Source organism: Vipera berus (assembly GCF_964194415.1).
Source record: "Vipera berus genome assembly, chromosome: Z".
Classification (NCBI taxonomy): Eukaryota; Metazoa; Chordata; class Lepidosauria; order Squamata; family Viperidae; genus Vipera; species Vipera berus.
The window spans coordinates 15,824,166-15,839,096 of record NC_138205.1 but is presented as its reverse complement, the minus strand read 5'-3'; the positions used below and the strand labels follow the sequence as shown (position 1 = coordinate 15,839,096).

The following is a 14,931-nucleotide window of genomic DNA, read 5'->3' as shown; positions in this document are numbered from 1 at the left end:
GTTTTCTAGACTTTTGGACATCAGACTAAGAGAAGCTGAACTGTGCACCACGCTGAGATCCTCTGATCCTGGTCACTTTTTAAAGGTCTCCTTCACGGTTGCAGTTCATCAGCCCAGTGTTTCTGCAGCATAAAAGTAATTATATTTGACATAAGTGAAGCAGGTTCTCTCTCTAGATAGATAGCTAGATAGGTATAGGTATAGATATAGGTATATAGATAGATAGTAAAGGTTCCCCCGCACTTGCGTGCTAGTCGTTTCCAACTCTAGGGGCCGGTGCTCATCTCCGTTTCAAAGTCGAAGAGCCAGTGCTTGTCCAAGGACGTCTCCGTGGTCGTGTGACCGGCATGACTAGACGCCAAAGGCGCACGGAACGCTGTTACCTTCCCACCATAGTGGTCCCTATTTTTCTACTTGCATTTTTACATGCTTTCGAACTGCTAGGTTGGCAGAAGCTGGGACGAGTAACAGGCGCTCACTCTGTTACGCGGCACTCGGAATTCGACCCGCCAAACTGCCAACCTTCTGATCGACAAGCTCAGCGTCCTAACCCACTGAGCCACCGCATCCCATACATACATACACACACACACACACACACACACACACACACACACATATATATATATATATATATATATATATATATATATATATATATATATATATATATATATATATATATATATGAGAAAAATAAAGAAGATAGAAGTATCAGCTTGCCTAAGCTATAGCCAAAATTATTATCAATAGTGAAGAAAAATATTGATCCAAAGAAGAAAAGATGAACTCAGAATTCAAAGGTTCAATTAAATCAGGACATAAAACTGTTGAACTTAATTCAGGAAATAAACATTTCAAGATAAAACAAGTCTAGGAATAACAGCAAGAGTTTTACCTGAGAGGAGGAGGGATCAGCCTCTAAGTTACCATAGCAACCTTTATGGTGACGAATCAGATCTCCCCAAAGGATAAGATTCTTGCAGCTGAGGAAAAGGGGGAAAACAAGGATATTGTGAGTTTTAGTCTCAGATCAGGCATAAAAGGCCACTGTTGTGGGGATAATAGGAGGAGGAAGGCTATTAGGTATGTTCACCACCTTGAGCTAGTTAAAAAGTAATAAAGGTGGGATAAAAGCCAACAAATAAATGGAGCTTATAATTGGGAAACAGGTACAAGGACAGAATACCAACATCTACCCCTCTTTCACATCCCCCCATGCACAGAAGAAATTGCTCACCCCGGGCACTGCCCTTCAATGGGCAGGATATGATTAGGCTCCTTTTCCAGGAAAAGACGAGACAGACAAAACATATGAGCAGCCATGGTACAAGTTGAATGAAAACAGTGCAAGGGAATGTCCTCGTCCCCATCCTGCAGAGAGGAATTTTGAGAAAAGAGTGGACTTCAATCCAGAGGAAACTTCTGCTCCCCAAACAAATACAGGGTTAGCTGCCGCCAGTGCTTTTTTTTGTAAAAGAAAAAGGTGCCGGAACTCACACATGTTATACAACCCACCTTGCCTACCCAACAAGGTTCCGTCCAAAAAAGGTGCGGGAACTCTGTTCTGAGTGTTCAATGAGAAAAAAAAGCCCTGGCTGCCGCCATCTTTTGACCCCAAGTCCAGTTCTTCCCCACCCTTCCTTGGTTAAAGTTATTTCTTCCAGCTCAAATCCAATTCTGCCTTAGAGGAGGCATCTTATAGAAGCTCGGCTCCTATTTTGTCAGAGCAAACTTGCCTCTTAGGATCTACTCAACCTCTAGCCCAGGAGTCTTCAAACTTGACCCTTTTATGACTTGTGGACTTCAACTCCCGGAATTCCTCAGCCAGCGTGCCTGGCTAAGGAATTCTGGGAGTTGAAGTCCACAAGTCATAAAAGGGCCAAGTTTGAAGACCCCTGCTCTAGCCTTTTTGTTTGTGGAAAGAACACAGCATCCCTGATGGTTACCTGGAAGGTCTTCAGACAGACACTACAATGTTTTGTGGTCGCCACTTGTTCCTCGGGAGATAATGGCTCAGCACGTTCACTGTCTTTGACAGCTCGAACTGGCCCAAAGGCTATGGGCATGTGTAAGGGGGGTTCCAAGCCTAGAGGGAACTCTCGGCAGTACTCCTGCTTGAGCCATCGTATGGTGAGGGGCAGACGGCACCATGGAGCAGTTTGCAGCATGTGAGCCAAGACACGCAAGTGGAAGTCAAACTGACGCTCCCGTGTTCTGCGGCGGGTGACATGGGTGAGACGGCGGGAGGAGTGAGGGTGCTGCCAGGCCCACTCAAACTGGAAATTAACAAGAGACGAGAGATTAAATCAAACGGGATTGCTGGAATTTAGGAATGAACGGAAGGGGAAGATCTGCCCATCTACTCTTACGGTTTATGTGTGGCTTTTTCAATTATAGCTAATCTTCAACTTACAACCAGAATTGGGACCATTGCTAAACAAGTCAGTTGTTAAGTGAGTTACATGCAATTTTATCACCTTTTTTGCCATGGTTAAGCAAATCATGCAGTCATTAAGTGGAGTCCAGCTTCCCACATTGACCTTGCTTGTTGGAAGCCAGTTGGGAAAGTTGCAAATGGTGATTGCATGACCATGGGTTACTGCAACCATCATAAATACATGCTGGTTGCCAAGTGCCCAGTTTTGATCACATGACCATGTGGATCCTGCAACAGCAGTAAGTGCGAGGATTGGTTTTAAGTTACTTTTTTCAGTACTGTTGTAATTTTGAATAGTCACTAAATGAATTGTTATAAGTCAAAAGACTACCTATATTCAACTGGCTGGGTTCCCACAACATACTGAATCCCAAACTAAGTTTGGTAAACACACAACCTCAAGCTAGCTAACCACATTTTAGGTTGCCATATTCTGTGAATCCTGAAGAAACAAAATAAGTACTGAAAAGTCCCTTACGCGCAAAGCAGCCACATCAGAGGGGAAACCATGAACAACCAACACCATGTCCCTGCAAGAAGAGAGAAATGCATGAAGTCCAAAAGGACAGCAACACATTTGTCCCAGAAAGCTCCAGTTCCAGCCTTCTGAACTTTTGGCCTCACTGAGATCTCATCACAAAAGAGAAAAACCAGATAGTGGAAAAAAACCAGTTCCCTATACAGCAGGGATCCCCAACTCCCGCTTCGTGGACCGGTACCAGGCCGTGGCATGCCAGCAACCGGTCCGCAGAAAAAACAGCCCCATCTGTGGGATGCAGGCAGCATACAAAACCATGCACTCTCCGGTCGGTGGAAAAACCTTTCTCCATGAAACCGGTCCTGGTGCCCAAAAGGTTGGGGACCTCTGCTATAGAGCAGCGTTTCCCAACCTTACCCAATATAAGATATGTGGACTTCAAACTCCCAGAATGCCTGCTGGTATTTAAGAAGGCCACATTTTAAAATGGCTAAAATTGGGAAACACTCCTCTAGAATTTCCCAAGGGTTTATTTATTTATTTATTTGATTTGTATACCGCCCTTCTCCCTAAGGACTCAGGGCGGTGAACAGTGACATAAATAATAGAATGCACAAATACAGATATTGAAAACAAATTAAACCCTAATTTAGCCCAAATGTAGAAGATAGTTACCTTAAAATAATAATTACAACAGAACCCATCAGACCAGACCGGATTGCTTAAACAGATGTGTTTTTAGGTCGCGTCGGAAGGAGCATAGGTCAGGAGCCATCCGGAGCTCAACCGGTAAACGGTTCCATAGGTCAGGCGCGCCCACAGAGAACGCCCTCCCCCTGGGAGCCACCAGACGGCATTCTCCAAACGGCGGCATTCTGAGGAGGCCCTCTCTGTGGGAGCGCACTGGATGGAGGGACGTTGACGCTGGCAGCAGGTGATTCCTAAGTAGGGTTTCCCCCTACATCTGGTTGGGGCTGAGAAGAAGCTGTATTTTCACTTCACAAATGTGGAACCCATGATAGATTTGCGAACACAGCATCTTACCATGGCCCACGTCCACTTGTCTTCCAGGCCCCACCACACCGCTTTCCACCATTGTGTTGGTCTATGCGTCGTTCAGGATTGACAGTGAAGCCAATGTAGATCCGTCCCTGGTAACGGGGGTTGGTGCAGTATAGTAGATACACCCCAAAGAAGCCACATACTTCCACCACCATTTCTTCCACAAAGAGAGGAACAGGCTGGAGAAACCTACATGAAAGAAGAAATCAAGTCTTAGAAAAGCTGAACGCCCATAAGTGTATCCACCCATCAGCAGAATCCAACAAACAGGGCTGATATCTGTCAGGGAATCGGTATAGCTGACAAATGTTTTTGAACTACAATTCCCAGCATCCCTTGCTAACAGTCATCTAGCTGGTGCTACTGGAATTGCAGTTAAGCCCTCCCTCGTGTTATTTTCCCTACTTCTCCGAAGTAGTGAACCGCAAATCGGACTCCTTTGTAGCTTCATGGCAGGAAGCAAGCATGGGAATTTTTGCCAACCAACAGGGAATTCCCCACCAAAATATCCGAAACTGAAATTTTTGCATTGCCAAGTGGAGGGGTGGGTGGGTGGGTAAACAGTACCTGTTGAATTTCTGCCTGCTGTGCAACCCAGACCCTGGAATGCAAACCTAATCCTGCATATAGCTTAAGCAGCGGTAGTGGCTTCTACTACTCAGCAGAGTCCCCTTCCCCTTCGGATGCGGCTTGAGCGATGCTGCCCAATAAGCAGACATTTGCCATTACGCCCTGCACCTTTCCAGACCCAGCCTTCCCACGTTCTCGTCGCCACGCCCCTTTCGAACCTACCTACCCTCGCGACCACAGCAGCCGGTAGACCGTTGCCTAGCAATATTCCTCTCCGCTCTACTGACCGTTTCTTCAAATGATACCTTGCTTACATTCTATTGGCGAAGGCAGCGATATGTCCCGCCCACAGAAGGAAAAACCGATGCAGTGCCACAACTGGATTAACGTAAGACGAGCTAATTACGGGAATGAACTCTACAGATGCGAATGGAGGTGGCATTAAAAAAACAATATATATATATATATTATATATATGTGTCCTGTATACTGGTTGTAGTCCAAGTCTATACATTTAACGTAGACTTGCAAAGAAAGTTTAATCCATCCTAGACCAAGCCAAGTCCAAAAACGTTAGAGAATTTCTAGAAGTTTGGCACACTGATAAATCAGCCCTTATTCTGGATGGAAAGCACGTTGTGATCGTGATTTAATTCCTTGTTAAGACACTTGCGCTGGTCTGTTTAAGCAAATTTAGTCACATTTAACGGCCCTTTCAGCACAGCCCTCAATAGACCACATAGACCAGGGGTAGGCAACCTCGGCGCTTTTATGATTCATGGACTTCAACTCCCAGAATTCCTCAGTAATTCTGGGGGTTGAAGTCCATGAGTCATAAAAGAGCAGGGGTAGGCAACCTCGGCTCTTTTATGACTCATGGACTTCAACTCCCAGAATTCCTCAGCCAGCGTGCCTTTTAGAAACCGGCTGAGCTGCCGTGCCACTCTTGGTTTGGTTGCTCTAGGGAACGAAACCACCGGTGTGACGTATTGCACGTTGATTGGCTACATGAGATACAGGCCGGAACGGGGAGGATGTGACGTCACCCAGAGGCGGAAATGAAAGACGGGCGGCTTTTGGGGGCGCGATGGAGCCGTGTGGGGTTCTCAGCGCGGAGGCCCTGCGGGAGAGGCTGCTTCAGGGACTTGAGGCCGAGCACGTGGTAAATGGGAGCGCTTCCCATTCGCTTCCCGAAAGCAGGCAGGCCAAAGGGCTAGATTTAAGTTGGCACCCTTTCTGCTCTAAAATTTGGTTTTAAAACCCCTCTTAAGCGTTAAAAAAACCCCTTCGCTGCCCTTTTGCAATGCTATTTTACGTTTGCTTTTTCAAACACACGCCTTAATCGTTTTTCAGATAGTTTTAGTCTCAGTTAATCCATAGTGGGCCGTTGTTGTTTATTTTTTATTTTATTTTATTTTAATTCCATTTATATCCCGCCCTTCTCCGAAGACTCAGGGCGGCTTACAAGCTTAGCAGTAGCCTTCATTCTATGTATATGCCTGCTTATTAGGGCTTTCACACCCCCCAAGCGGCATTATTACAAAGTCAGCTTAATTGCCCCCAACAATCTGGGTCCTCATTTTACCTACCTCGGAAGGATGGAAGGCTGAGTCAACCTTGAGCCTGGTGGGATGCGAACCTGCACTAATTGCAGGCAGCTGGTGTTACTTAAGGAGGCATTAGCCCACTGCTCCACCAAGGCTCTTTCATGATGTTGGCAAGATGTGCTTTCCATTATCCCCAGCAAGCAAAGGCTTTAGAATGCACCAGGTTGAGGACAGATGACTTTCAAATTTCCCTACTTTTTTCAGAAGTAAATAGCATTTTGCTTTATTCCCTCTGCCGGGTTTGTATTACTAAGTTTAAACTCTAAATCTTGCTCTTTACTGGGGAATGAGTGAGTTTGCTGTTTTTTAATAGGCTGCCATCATACCAACTAACTTAAAAATGTCTTCCCAAAATGATAGAATAACACTACACTTTCAACACAAGAATGCCGATAAAGGAAAAAGAAATAGATGATGAGCAGCCTATAAAATAGGGCCAGCCCAAAATGACTGGAGCTTATTTGCAGACCTAAGCATGTTTACACAGAAATAACTTTCATTAAATTCAGTGGGATTTGCTTCTTAGGATACATTTAAAGTGTTTAGTAAGCTTCATTTTTTAAAAAAAAACAGACGCATTTAGGATTATGATGTTACGGATATTTTTAATCCTAAATTTTGATTTCTTTTGAGACTTTCTCCTTTTTATTAAACTTATTTGGTGCACATTTCATTTTCTAATAGTATTCTGTTGATCTAATGCACACTTTTCTGAGATTGCTCGCATTTTTATTCCTTGTAAATTGGCTTTTCATGTGCTTTTTAATATTTCCTTTCAAAGTTTCCTTCTCCGTTACCTGTTTGGCTATAAATAAAAATGTATTCAGGTTCTTAAATTTATTGTTACATTCTAAATAGTATATATGTAATTTCTTTATTTTACACACAATAAGGAGGTAGAAGATACTACCCCTGGGCGCTGTGCTACAAGCTTCAAAGTTTTGGTAGTTTCTCCATGTTTCCGAGGAAAACCACTATTACAACGACACCGGTAAGTAAGTATAAGAAGAACTAGCTTAGTCAGTGGGAGATGGATTGAACAGTCTTTTATTTTCTTAATGGTTGGAATTATCCTAACAGTTTTCCAAAATTTTAGAATATGAGGAAATGGGGACTACAAAATCAGGCATTCTTTACACTTATTTTCCATGCTTTCCTGCTCCCTCAGTCACCTTCCTTTTTGTCTTTTGCTCCTCTATTGGTTTAATCTACCCTTGATTTTTAATCCCACCCTTCCCCTGAATTGCTCAGAACAGTGTAGATAATGTTTCTCCATTTTATTCTACAGCAGCAGTGGTCCTGTGAGGTAATAACTGATTTAGGCTGTCCAGCAAAGTAAATGCACTCATATACACAGATATGTTCTTTCTTCTGGGGTTTATTTATTAAATATCTTTCTCATACTTTCATTATCCTGATTTAAATGTACAGATCCAGTTTAGAAATAGAAATGTATTGCAGCCATCTGATAAATTAAATTGCTATTAAAAGAAAAGTGTGCATTTCAAAATTGTGATTTCCCCCACCACCCCCAGCATAATTTATACAATAGCTGCCTGTTGATTAAATATGCTGTGCTAATTTTAAATGCTGCCTAAATCTCACGCGATTATGGGAGATCAACATTGCATTTTAGTACCTCAAGACTGTATTCAGGCTACTTCACAACTTCTCTGTGACATTCATTTGGATCCTTCCAAATATTTTAATAATGAATTATATATCTGCATCATTTTCTATTATTTAAAATGTAAGGAAAAAATAGTTGAATATCCAAAGTGAGGAAAGTGAATTGTGTATTTAAAACTACAGGTGGTCCCTGCTTAGCCTTTGGCCTGTTATAACTGCCATTTGAAGTTACAATGTGATTGAAAAATTAACTTTTAGGTGCTCTTATACCTATGGCTGTTGCAGTGTCTCCATGATCATGTGATCAAGATTTGGGTGCTTTACAATCAGTGGGCATTTACACAGCGTCCTGTAGTCACATGATCTCCATTTTGCGCACTTCACAGCTGGATTCTGACAGGATAAAATCGCAACTCACAGTCTCGTGATCTCATTTAACAACGGCAGCAGAACTGAGATGATAAGTTGTGATCGTGTGGTATCTTGCTTAATGGCTGCATCACTTAACAACAGAATTGTCCATCCCAATTGGGTTCGTTAAGAAAGAACTACAGGCAAGTCTTAATAATCCTAATTGGGACCGGAATTTCTGTCCCTGAAAAAAACTGTTTGTTAGCACCAGTTAGCAACAACAGTTCCAGTATACCTGGTTGTAGTTATTAGGCCAGGATTGTCTGTCATTAGGTAAGGCTTTCACTCTCTTCCTGCCCTGCCATGCTTGTCTCCATTCCCCACCTCCCATTGCTGTCCCTTTTGGTTGTCCTGCTCCCTGCCACCCATTCTACCCTGCCCTCTGCCTTGCAGAGTAGAGTCCAGAGCAGAGAAGGGGTAGAGGATATGTCCACTCTGCAGTTGTAAATGCCGGCAGGCTGCCAAGTGCCCGGGTTTTGGTCACATGACTGCTGCAGGGGCACTGCAGCAGCCATAACTATGGGGATGGGTCATACCATTTGTTCAGCACCATGCTTGCTTCGAAAGGTCACTGAATGAATGATTATTAAGCAAGGACTACCTGTTCCTATAACCAGAATGGTATCATTTCTATTTGTTAACTAACGCCAAAAGGAAACATGTATGATTTAGTTAATATATGTCTGCCACAATCTAGAGCAGCAGTCCACAACTTTTCTGGTACCAGGGACCGGTTTCATAGAAGCCAATTTTTCCATGGACCGGGGGAGAGGGGGATGGTTTCATGCGGAACCTAGATCCCATTCATATGCAGATGAAGTTTCGCTTGTTCACCCAACCCTTATGCAGCCCAGTTCCTAACAGGCTATGGACCAGTACAAGTCCCCACTGCCCAGACGTTGATCTGATCTAGAGGATTCTCAGGGGTGGCCCAGTGGGAGAAGGGTACCACTCTACCAGCCTCGACAAAGCATTATTTTAACCGGTATTGTTTCTTTTAAAAATATTACCTCTGTTGAAACAAACAGAAGTACTTAGGGGAAGAACAGGCAGAGCTTGGGGGGGTGGGGGGGCGGAGTTAAGCATGTCATCAGTTTAGAGTCCTTGCTTCCCCACAAGAGCTCTAAGTCCAACCCCTCTTGAATTCCTTTGATTTTTATCTGGCACCAGTTTAGTGTTGAACTTTAGTTGACCAGTTCCGTGTGTAGAGGCTTGAATAAATCTTCTGTGCTGCAATCTTATGAATGATCTGATTTTTTTGGCCTGCCATGCAGCTTTAGTCTTGGTTAATTGAAAATTCCTGCTTCTTCTTTCTTGTGGGAACATTTTATAAAACAGTTTTTTTTCTGTAAAAGGAACTCTGGCTGAACTTGCCAAGCAGTCAGCTGAGGAGTGGCACTTCCATCTCTTCTCCTTTTCAGGCTTCAGAGGCAGTTAGGATTACTTTTAAATTTATCAACAGATTCATTCTTAGAAATCTTTCTGGAAATGGGGTTCTCAGTTAGTCCTCAACTTACAACCATAATTGGGGCCAGAATTTCCATTGCTAACCAAGGTGCTTGCTAAGTGAGTTGCACTCAGTTTTATGACCTTTTTTGCCACAGTTACTAAGCATATTACTGCAATTTTTAAGTGACTTACATGGTTGTTTAATGAATCCAGCTTCCCCCCACCTTGACTTTGCTTGTTGAAAACTATTGAGGAAGGTCATAAATGTTGGATGCTCCAACCATCACGGATACATGCCACTTGTCAAGCACCCAAATTTTGGTCATGTAACTGTGGGGAATGCTGCACTTTTCAGTGCCCTTGTTACTTCATATGGTTGCTAAACGAATGGTTGTAAGTCGAGAACTACTTGCAAAATCATAAGGGAGTTTATTTGGGAGGGAAGGGCATATGAATTCAATGAATCATGATGACTAATCAACCTATTATGACTTAGCTGAATATGCAGAGTTGCTTTTTAACATCCATCTGTTTTATTATGAACATTAGAGATTGAATTTAAATTTGAAAAAAAAAAAAAGCTTGGAACTTGGAGGAAATGCATTATTGGCCCAGGGGCTTCTCCAACACAGACAGAAGATAAGACGATTCAAGTCTAAAGATGTTATGGAGGTGGAATGTATTTGCCATCTCTCATTTTCCATTTGCTGTTTCCCGATTTTATCCTTTCTCTTTGTCTTGCCTTCCTTAAGGCTGGTCAACGAACTCTTATCTGAAGAGCTGAAGCTTATTCATGCCTTTGAGCAGAGAACACTGACTCCTGAACAGTGGGCAAAGGAGCAAGAAGCTAAATGAGACGAGCTTCCCCTCCTTTTCTTCAGCGACAAAAGCACGAAATAATGCAGAGACCCCAAAACTCCCAGGATGATAAAGAGAAACAGCTGTGAACTGAACTTAGCAATGCTGGAATTGCTTCAGGGGAAGCACTGTGAGGGTTTGAAAAAGCATGAAGCAGAAAATAAAACCGGAGAAAGATTATGAGTTAACTATTGTTGTCATCTGTTTATTCCCACACCAAGGAGACCCGTACCAATCGGGCTTCAGACCCGGGTACAGCACGGAGACGGCATTGGTCGCGCTGGTGAATGATCTCTGGAGGGCTCGGGACAGAGGATACTCCTCTGTTCTAGTCCTATTAGACCTCTCAGCGGCTTTCGATACCATCGACCATGGTATCTTGCTGCGGCGTCTCAGGGGATTGGGAGTGGGAGGCACGGTTTTTCAGTGGTTCTCCTCCTATCTCCTGGGACGCTCGCAGTCGGTGTTGGCAGGGGGGCAGAGGTCGACCGCGAGGCCTCTCGCTTGTGGAGTCCCTCAGGGGTCGGTCCTCTCGCCCCTTCTGTTCAACATCTACATGAAACCGCTGGGTGAGATCATTCGTGGTTTTGGAGTTGGGTATCATCAGTATGCTGATGATACCCAACTTTTCATTTCGACCCCAAACCACCCCAGTGATGCCCTCGACGTGATGTCCCGGTGCCTGGAGGTGGTCCGGGTCTGGATGGGGAGGAACAGGCTTCGTCTCAACCCTGACAAGACGGAGTGGCTGTGCGTACCGGCATCTCGGGATATTCAGGATATCCCACCCCTCATTATGGGGGGTGAGTCTTTACCTCCTGTAGATAGGGCTCGCAACTTGGGAGTCCTCCTAGACTCACAACTCTCCTTAGAAGATCATATTGTAGCTGTGACTAGGGGGGCGTTCGCCCAGGTTCGCCTGGTGCGCCAGTTGCGGCCCTATCTAGACCGGGATGCCTTGCGCACGGTCACTCATGCGCTCGTGACCTCTCGTCTTGATTACTGCAACGCTCTCTACATGGGGCTACCCTTGAAGACCACTCGGAGGCTCCAGCTGGTACAGAATGCAGCCGCGAGAGTTGTATTGGGAGTCTCCCGATACTCCCGTGTTACACCTTTGCTCCGCGAGCTGCATTGGTTACCAGTTGTCTTCCGGGTGAGGTTCAAGGTGTTGGTAATGACCTACAAAGCCCTCCATGGCATGGGTCCAGAATACCTTGGGGAGCACCTGCAGCCGGCGTCAACTTCCCTCCGCCCAGTACGCTCCCACAGAGAGGGCCTCCTCAGGGTGCCGCCGGTCAAAGAATGCCGACTGGTGGCCCCCAGGGGGAGAGCGTTCTCTGTGGGTGCACCGGATTTATGGAACCATCTTCCGGTTGAGCTCCGGATGGCACCCGATCTCCGCTCCTTCCGGCGCGACCTTAAAACCTATCTCTTTAAACAAGCTGGCCTGGCCTGATGGGACGGGGTGGGATTTTTATTAATGACTTCAATTTTAAATTTGTATTATCTTTGGGCATTGTTTAATTATGTTTTAATAATTTAATTTTAATTTTTGTATCTAATTTTTATGTATTGCCCTGTTCACCGCCCTGAGTCTCTTGAGAGAAGGGCGGTATATAAATTAAATTAATAATAATAATAATAATAATAATAATAATAATTTTGCACGGGGTGGGGAAAGGGTAGCCTTGTCCTACTAAACAGTGTCTGCTTTATCTTCAAGGTTTAAATCTTGAAAATGAACATTTTTTGAGTTCTTGATACCCCGTTTGGTTGTTTGCTTGCAGGCATTTTATGTTCTGTACCAGCCTGCTACCGACCCTGCAGATAAGGCAGGGACAACCCCTTTTACAAGAAGGCAAGAGGCTGGAACTAAGCCTGCCAAATTTATTAACATAAAAACATAAACAGAGCAAAGAGAGCAAACACGAACCATGAAACAGGAACTATTCAAGCGGTTGCCTTCAGCAAACCAGCCCTCCCACGCATTCCCCTTTTAAACAGTTCAGGGCGTGGCTTCTCTCTGCCTCCTTCCGAGGTGCCCCATTGCCTTCCTCTGTTTACTCCTGATTGACTGCCTCCTGCGTCGGGCATCCTTGAACAGGGCCAGCTGTGGGTCATCTTCATCCACGCTGTCAGGCTCACACAGCTGGGTCTGCGTTGTGACCAAGTAGGAGGGGCCTGGCTGAGAGCTCTGCAAAGCCTCAGAACTGTCCTCTGCAGGCTCTCCAACACCCCCCTCCTCCTCTAAGTCGTCCGACCCAAATGCCGAACCCACAGGCTGACCCTGAATCACAACATTTTATTAGTCAACTAGGTCAGTGTTTTTCAACCACTGTTCCGCGGCACACTAGTGTGCCGCGAGATGTTGCCTGGTGTGCCGTGGGAAAAATTGAAAAAACACTGACCTAGGAGACAGCGGTGAGAAGAGGAGGAGGAGGAACAGCCGCGGGCAGAGCGGCGTTGCAAGACTCTCTGGTGGGGAGCGCTGGGAGCGCTGACGGCCCTACTTCGCTGGAAGCAAAAGCCCGGGAAAAGAAGTGGGCTCGACCGCTCTAGGCACCAGGGCTCCATGGCAGCGTAGCTCCGCCCCCTTCTCTGGCTTCGGAAGGTCTCTTGCTGAAGAGAGAGAAGCTGGGGAGAGGCGACCGGCTCGCTTATGGGAAGAGGACGGACGGGCGGCCAGCCCGGCTCGCCTGAGCTGTCGCGTGGTTGGTTGCCTGCAACGTTCGAAAAAGCTCTTCTTCCCCAGCACGCGCCGCTTACTCCTTACTCCCCGCGCGGCTGAGGATGCGAGACTCCCGCCTGGTCGGCTGCCTGGCTCCGCTTTCTTTGCTCGCTGCGACCCCTCACCCCAGCCCGAAATAGAGGGATCTGACCGCTTCGCTCTTGGAGGCTTCGCTTGCGTCTGAAAAATTACATGGCTGATTTTTTTTTAAACATGTCCTTTTGATACGTTGCATAATAAAATGTCCTTTGGACCAAAGCAATTAAAAACCTTTGGGGTTTCCCCCCCCCTCTGGAGTGAAGTGCTTTTGATGGTAAAGGTGAGAAAGAAAGAAAAAAGGAAGGGAAAAAAGGAGAAAGGGGGAAGGGGAAAAGGGAGGGAGAAAGAAAAAAAAAGAATAGAAAAGAAAGAGAGAGAGGAAGGGAGGAAGGAAGGAAGGAAAAAAAGCAGGAAGAAAAATTAAAAAGAAATGCAAGTAGCTTCCAGTTTCCACAAGAAGTAGAAAGCAAGAAATTGAGAGAGGGAGGGAAAGAAAGTGGGAGAGAGAAAGGAAGGAAGGAAGATAAAGAAAAGAGGGAGGGAAGAGAGGGAAGGAAGGAAGGAAGAAAGAAAAGAAGAGAAAAAAGAAAATACAGAAAGATAAATTAAAAAGAAATGCAAGCTTTCCTTTTCCTTCACAGCAAAAACAAACAAAAGCCCCAAAATAAAATAAAATAAAATAAAGAGGCTAATAATAATAATAATAAGAAGAAGAAGAAGAAGTTGGACGGGACCTTGGAGGTCATCTAGTCCAACTCCTTGAGAACACAGGCCATCCTCGACTTACGACCGTTCGTGTAGCGACCGTGGGGAGGTCCAATGGTGCCGAAAACGGTGGAGTGCCTCGTGATTTTTTTCATGAAACAAGTGTGCCTTTGCCCAAAAAAGGTTGAAAAACACTGAACTAGGTAACATCAGCGAGTGTGAGGTTTGCTCTTTATTTGCAGTAGCTTCCCTGCCAGTTTTGATAACGTGTGTTGTTCCCACCCTGGTGATTCTTTGATTAAAGTTCAGGTAGTTCTCACAGAGTCATTCAGTGATTATTCAAGATTATGATGGTGTTGAAAAAAAAATAACTTTACAGACCATTTATAACTTTCACAGTGTCCTTCAGTCATGTGATCAACATTACAGTCAATAGGTGGTGTGCCTACCTTTATTTCTCCTCCCCCCCTTTGCAGAGCAAATTATTAGATAAAAGAGATTGCAAGAAAGTAAGCCGTTTGTCATTCTACACATCAAAAGCAATGCAATTGTACAAATATCTTCTTTGTCTGAAATTTTCCCACTGTTGATGTGATCACAGTATTCTTGATGTGTAGAAGAGCAGTCTGCTTTCTTGAAATCCCTTTCCAGTCTCGCTCTCTGCTGGGGGTAGGAGGATCAGGCAAAGGGGAGATTGCCTACAAAAATTGCTTGCTTTCCCAACCCACCCCTAACCCTGGCAGAGTGGAGAGATTGGAGAGGAAGAGATTTCAGGAGAGTAACATAAACTGTGTAATGTGTCCATTGGGCTCCCAGCGTAGTCGCATTGTTTTCAGTGCATGCAAAAGAATAAGCAGGCATTTCAAAAAAGGCAGGGGTGGTTAGAAGGCAAATAGAAGTGGAATGTGTGAAGCTGATTTTCTAGTGGGAAAGCAATGGCATTTCACTTAGT

At 44.9% G+C, this 14,931-nt stretch overlaps 2 protein-coding genes across 3 annotated transcripts; one reads left to right on the top strand and one right to left on the bottom strand.

The window, feature by feature from the left end:
- Positions 1 to 14: 14 nt before the first annotated feature.
- LOC308679112 (structure-specific endonuclease subunit slx1-like) lies at positions 15 to 4,856 on the bottom strand. Of its 2 annotated transcripts, none has more exons than XM_081346371.1 (7): positions 4,777 to 4,856; positions 3,963 to 4,169; positions 2,919 to 2,970; positions 1,950 to 2,279; positions 1,241 to 1,374; positions 899 to 986; positions 15 to 122 (listed from the first exon to the last, which is right to left on the bottom strand). In XM_081346371.1, exons 2-7 carry the CDS (start codon positions 4,133 to 4,135, stop codon positions 93 to 95), a joined length of 807 nt encoding a protein of 268 aa, XP_081202497.1. In that variant the 5' UTR covers positions 4,136 to 4,169; positions 4,777 to 4,856; the 3' UTR covers positions 15 to 92. The 2 variants fall into 2 exon arrangements, with proteins under 2 accessions (XP_081202497.1, XP_081202496.1); XM_081346370.1 differs by lacking the exon at positions 4,777 to 4,856 and adding an exon at positions 4,548 to 4,738.
- Positions 4,857 to 5,590: 734 nt separating this feature from the next.
- On the top strand, positions 5,591 to 10,726 carry LOC308678481 (bolA-like protein 2). The gene is made up of 3 exons (XM_081345692.1): positions 5,591 to 5,712; positions 7,051 to 7,148; positions 10,399 to 10,726. Exons 1-3 carry the CDS (start codon positions 5,638 to 5,640, stop codon positions 10,499 to 10,501), a joined length of 276 nt encoding a protein of 91 aa, XP_081201818.1. The 5' UTR covers positions 5,591 to 5,637; the 3' UTR covers positions 10,502 to 10,726.
- Positions 10,727 to 14,931: the final 4,205 nt, after the last annotated feature.

Coding starts and splice junctions, on each gene's coding strand:
- LOC308679112 (XM_081346371.1), bottom strand. CDS start 4,135: ATGGTGGTGGAAGTATGTGGCTTCTTTGGGGTGTATCTACTATACTGC. Junction 2,280..2,918: donor CTGATGTGGCTGCTTTGCGC/GTAAGGGACTTT, acceptor GTTAATTTCCAG/TTTGAGTGGGCCTGGCAGCA. Junction 123..898: donor CTGATCCCTCCTCCTCTCAG/GTAAAACTCTTG, acceptor TTTATGCTGCAG/AAACACTGGGCTGATGAACT.
- LOC308678481 (XM_081345692.1), top strand. CDS start 5,638: ATGGAGCCGTGTGGGGTTCTCAGCGCGGAGGCCCTGCGGGAGAGGCTG. Junction 5,713..7,050: donor GACTTGAGGCCGAGCACGTG/GTAAATGGGAGC, acceptor ACACACAATAAG/GAGGTAGAAGATACTACCCC. Junction 7,149..10,398: donor CCACTATTACAACGACACCG/GTAAGTAAGTAT, acceptor GCCTTCCTTAAG/GCTGGTCAACGAACTCTTAT.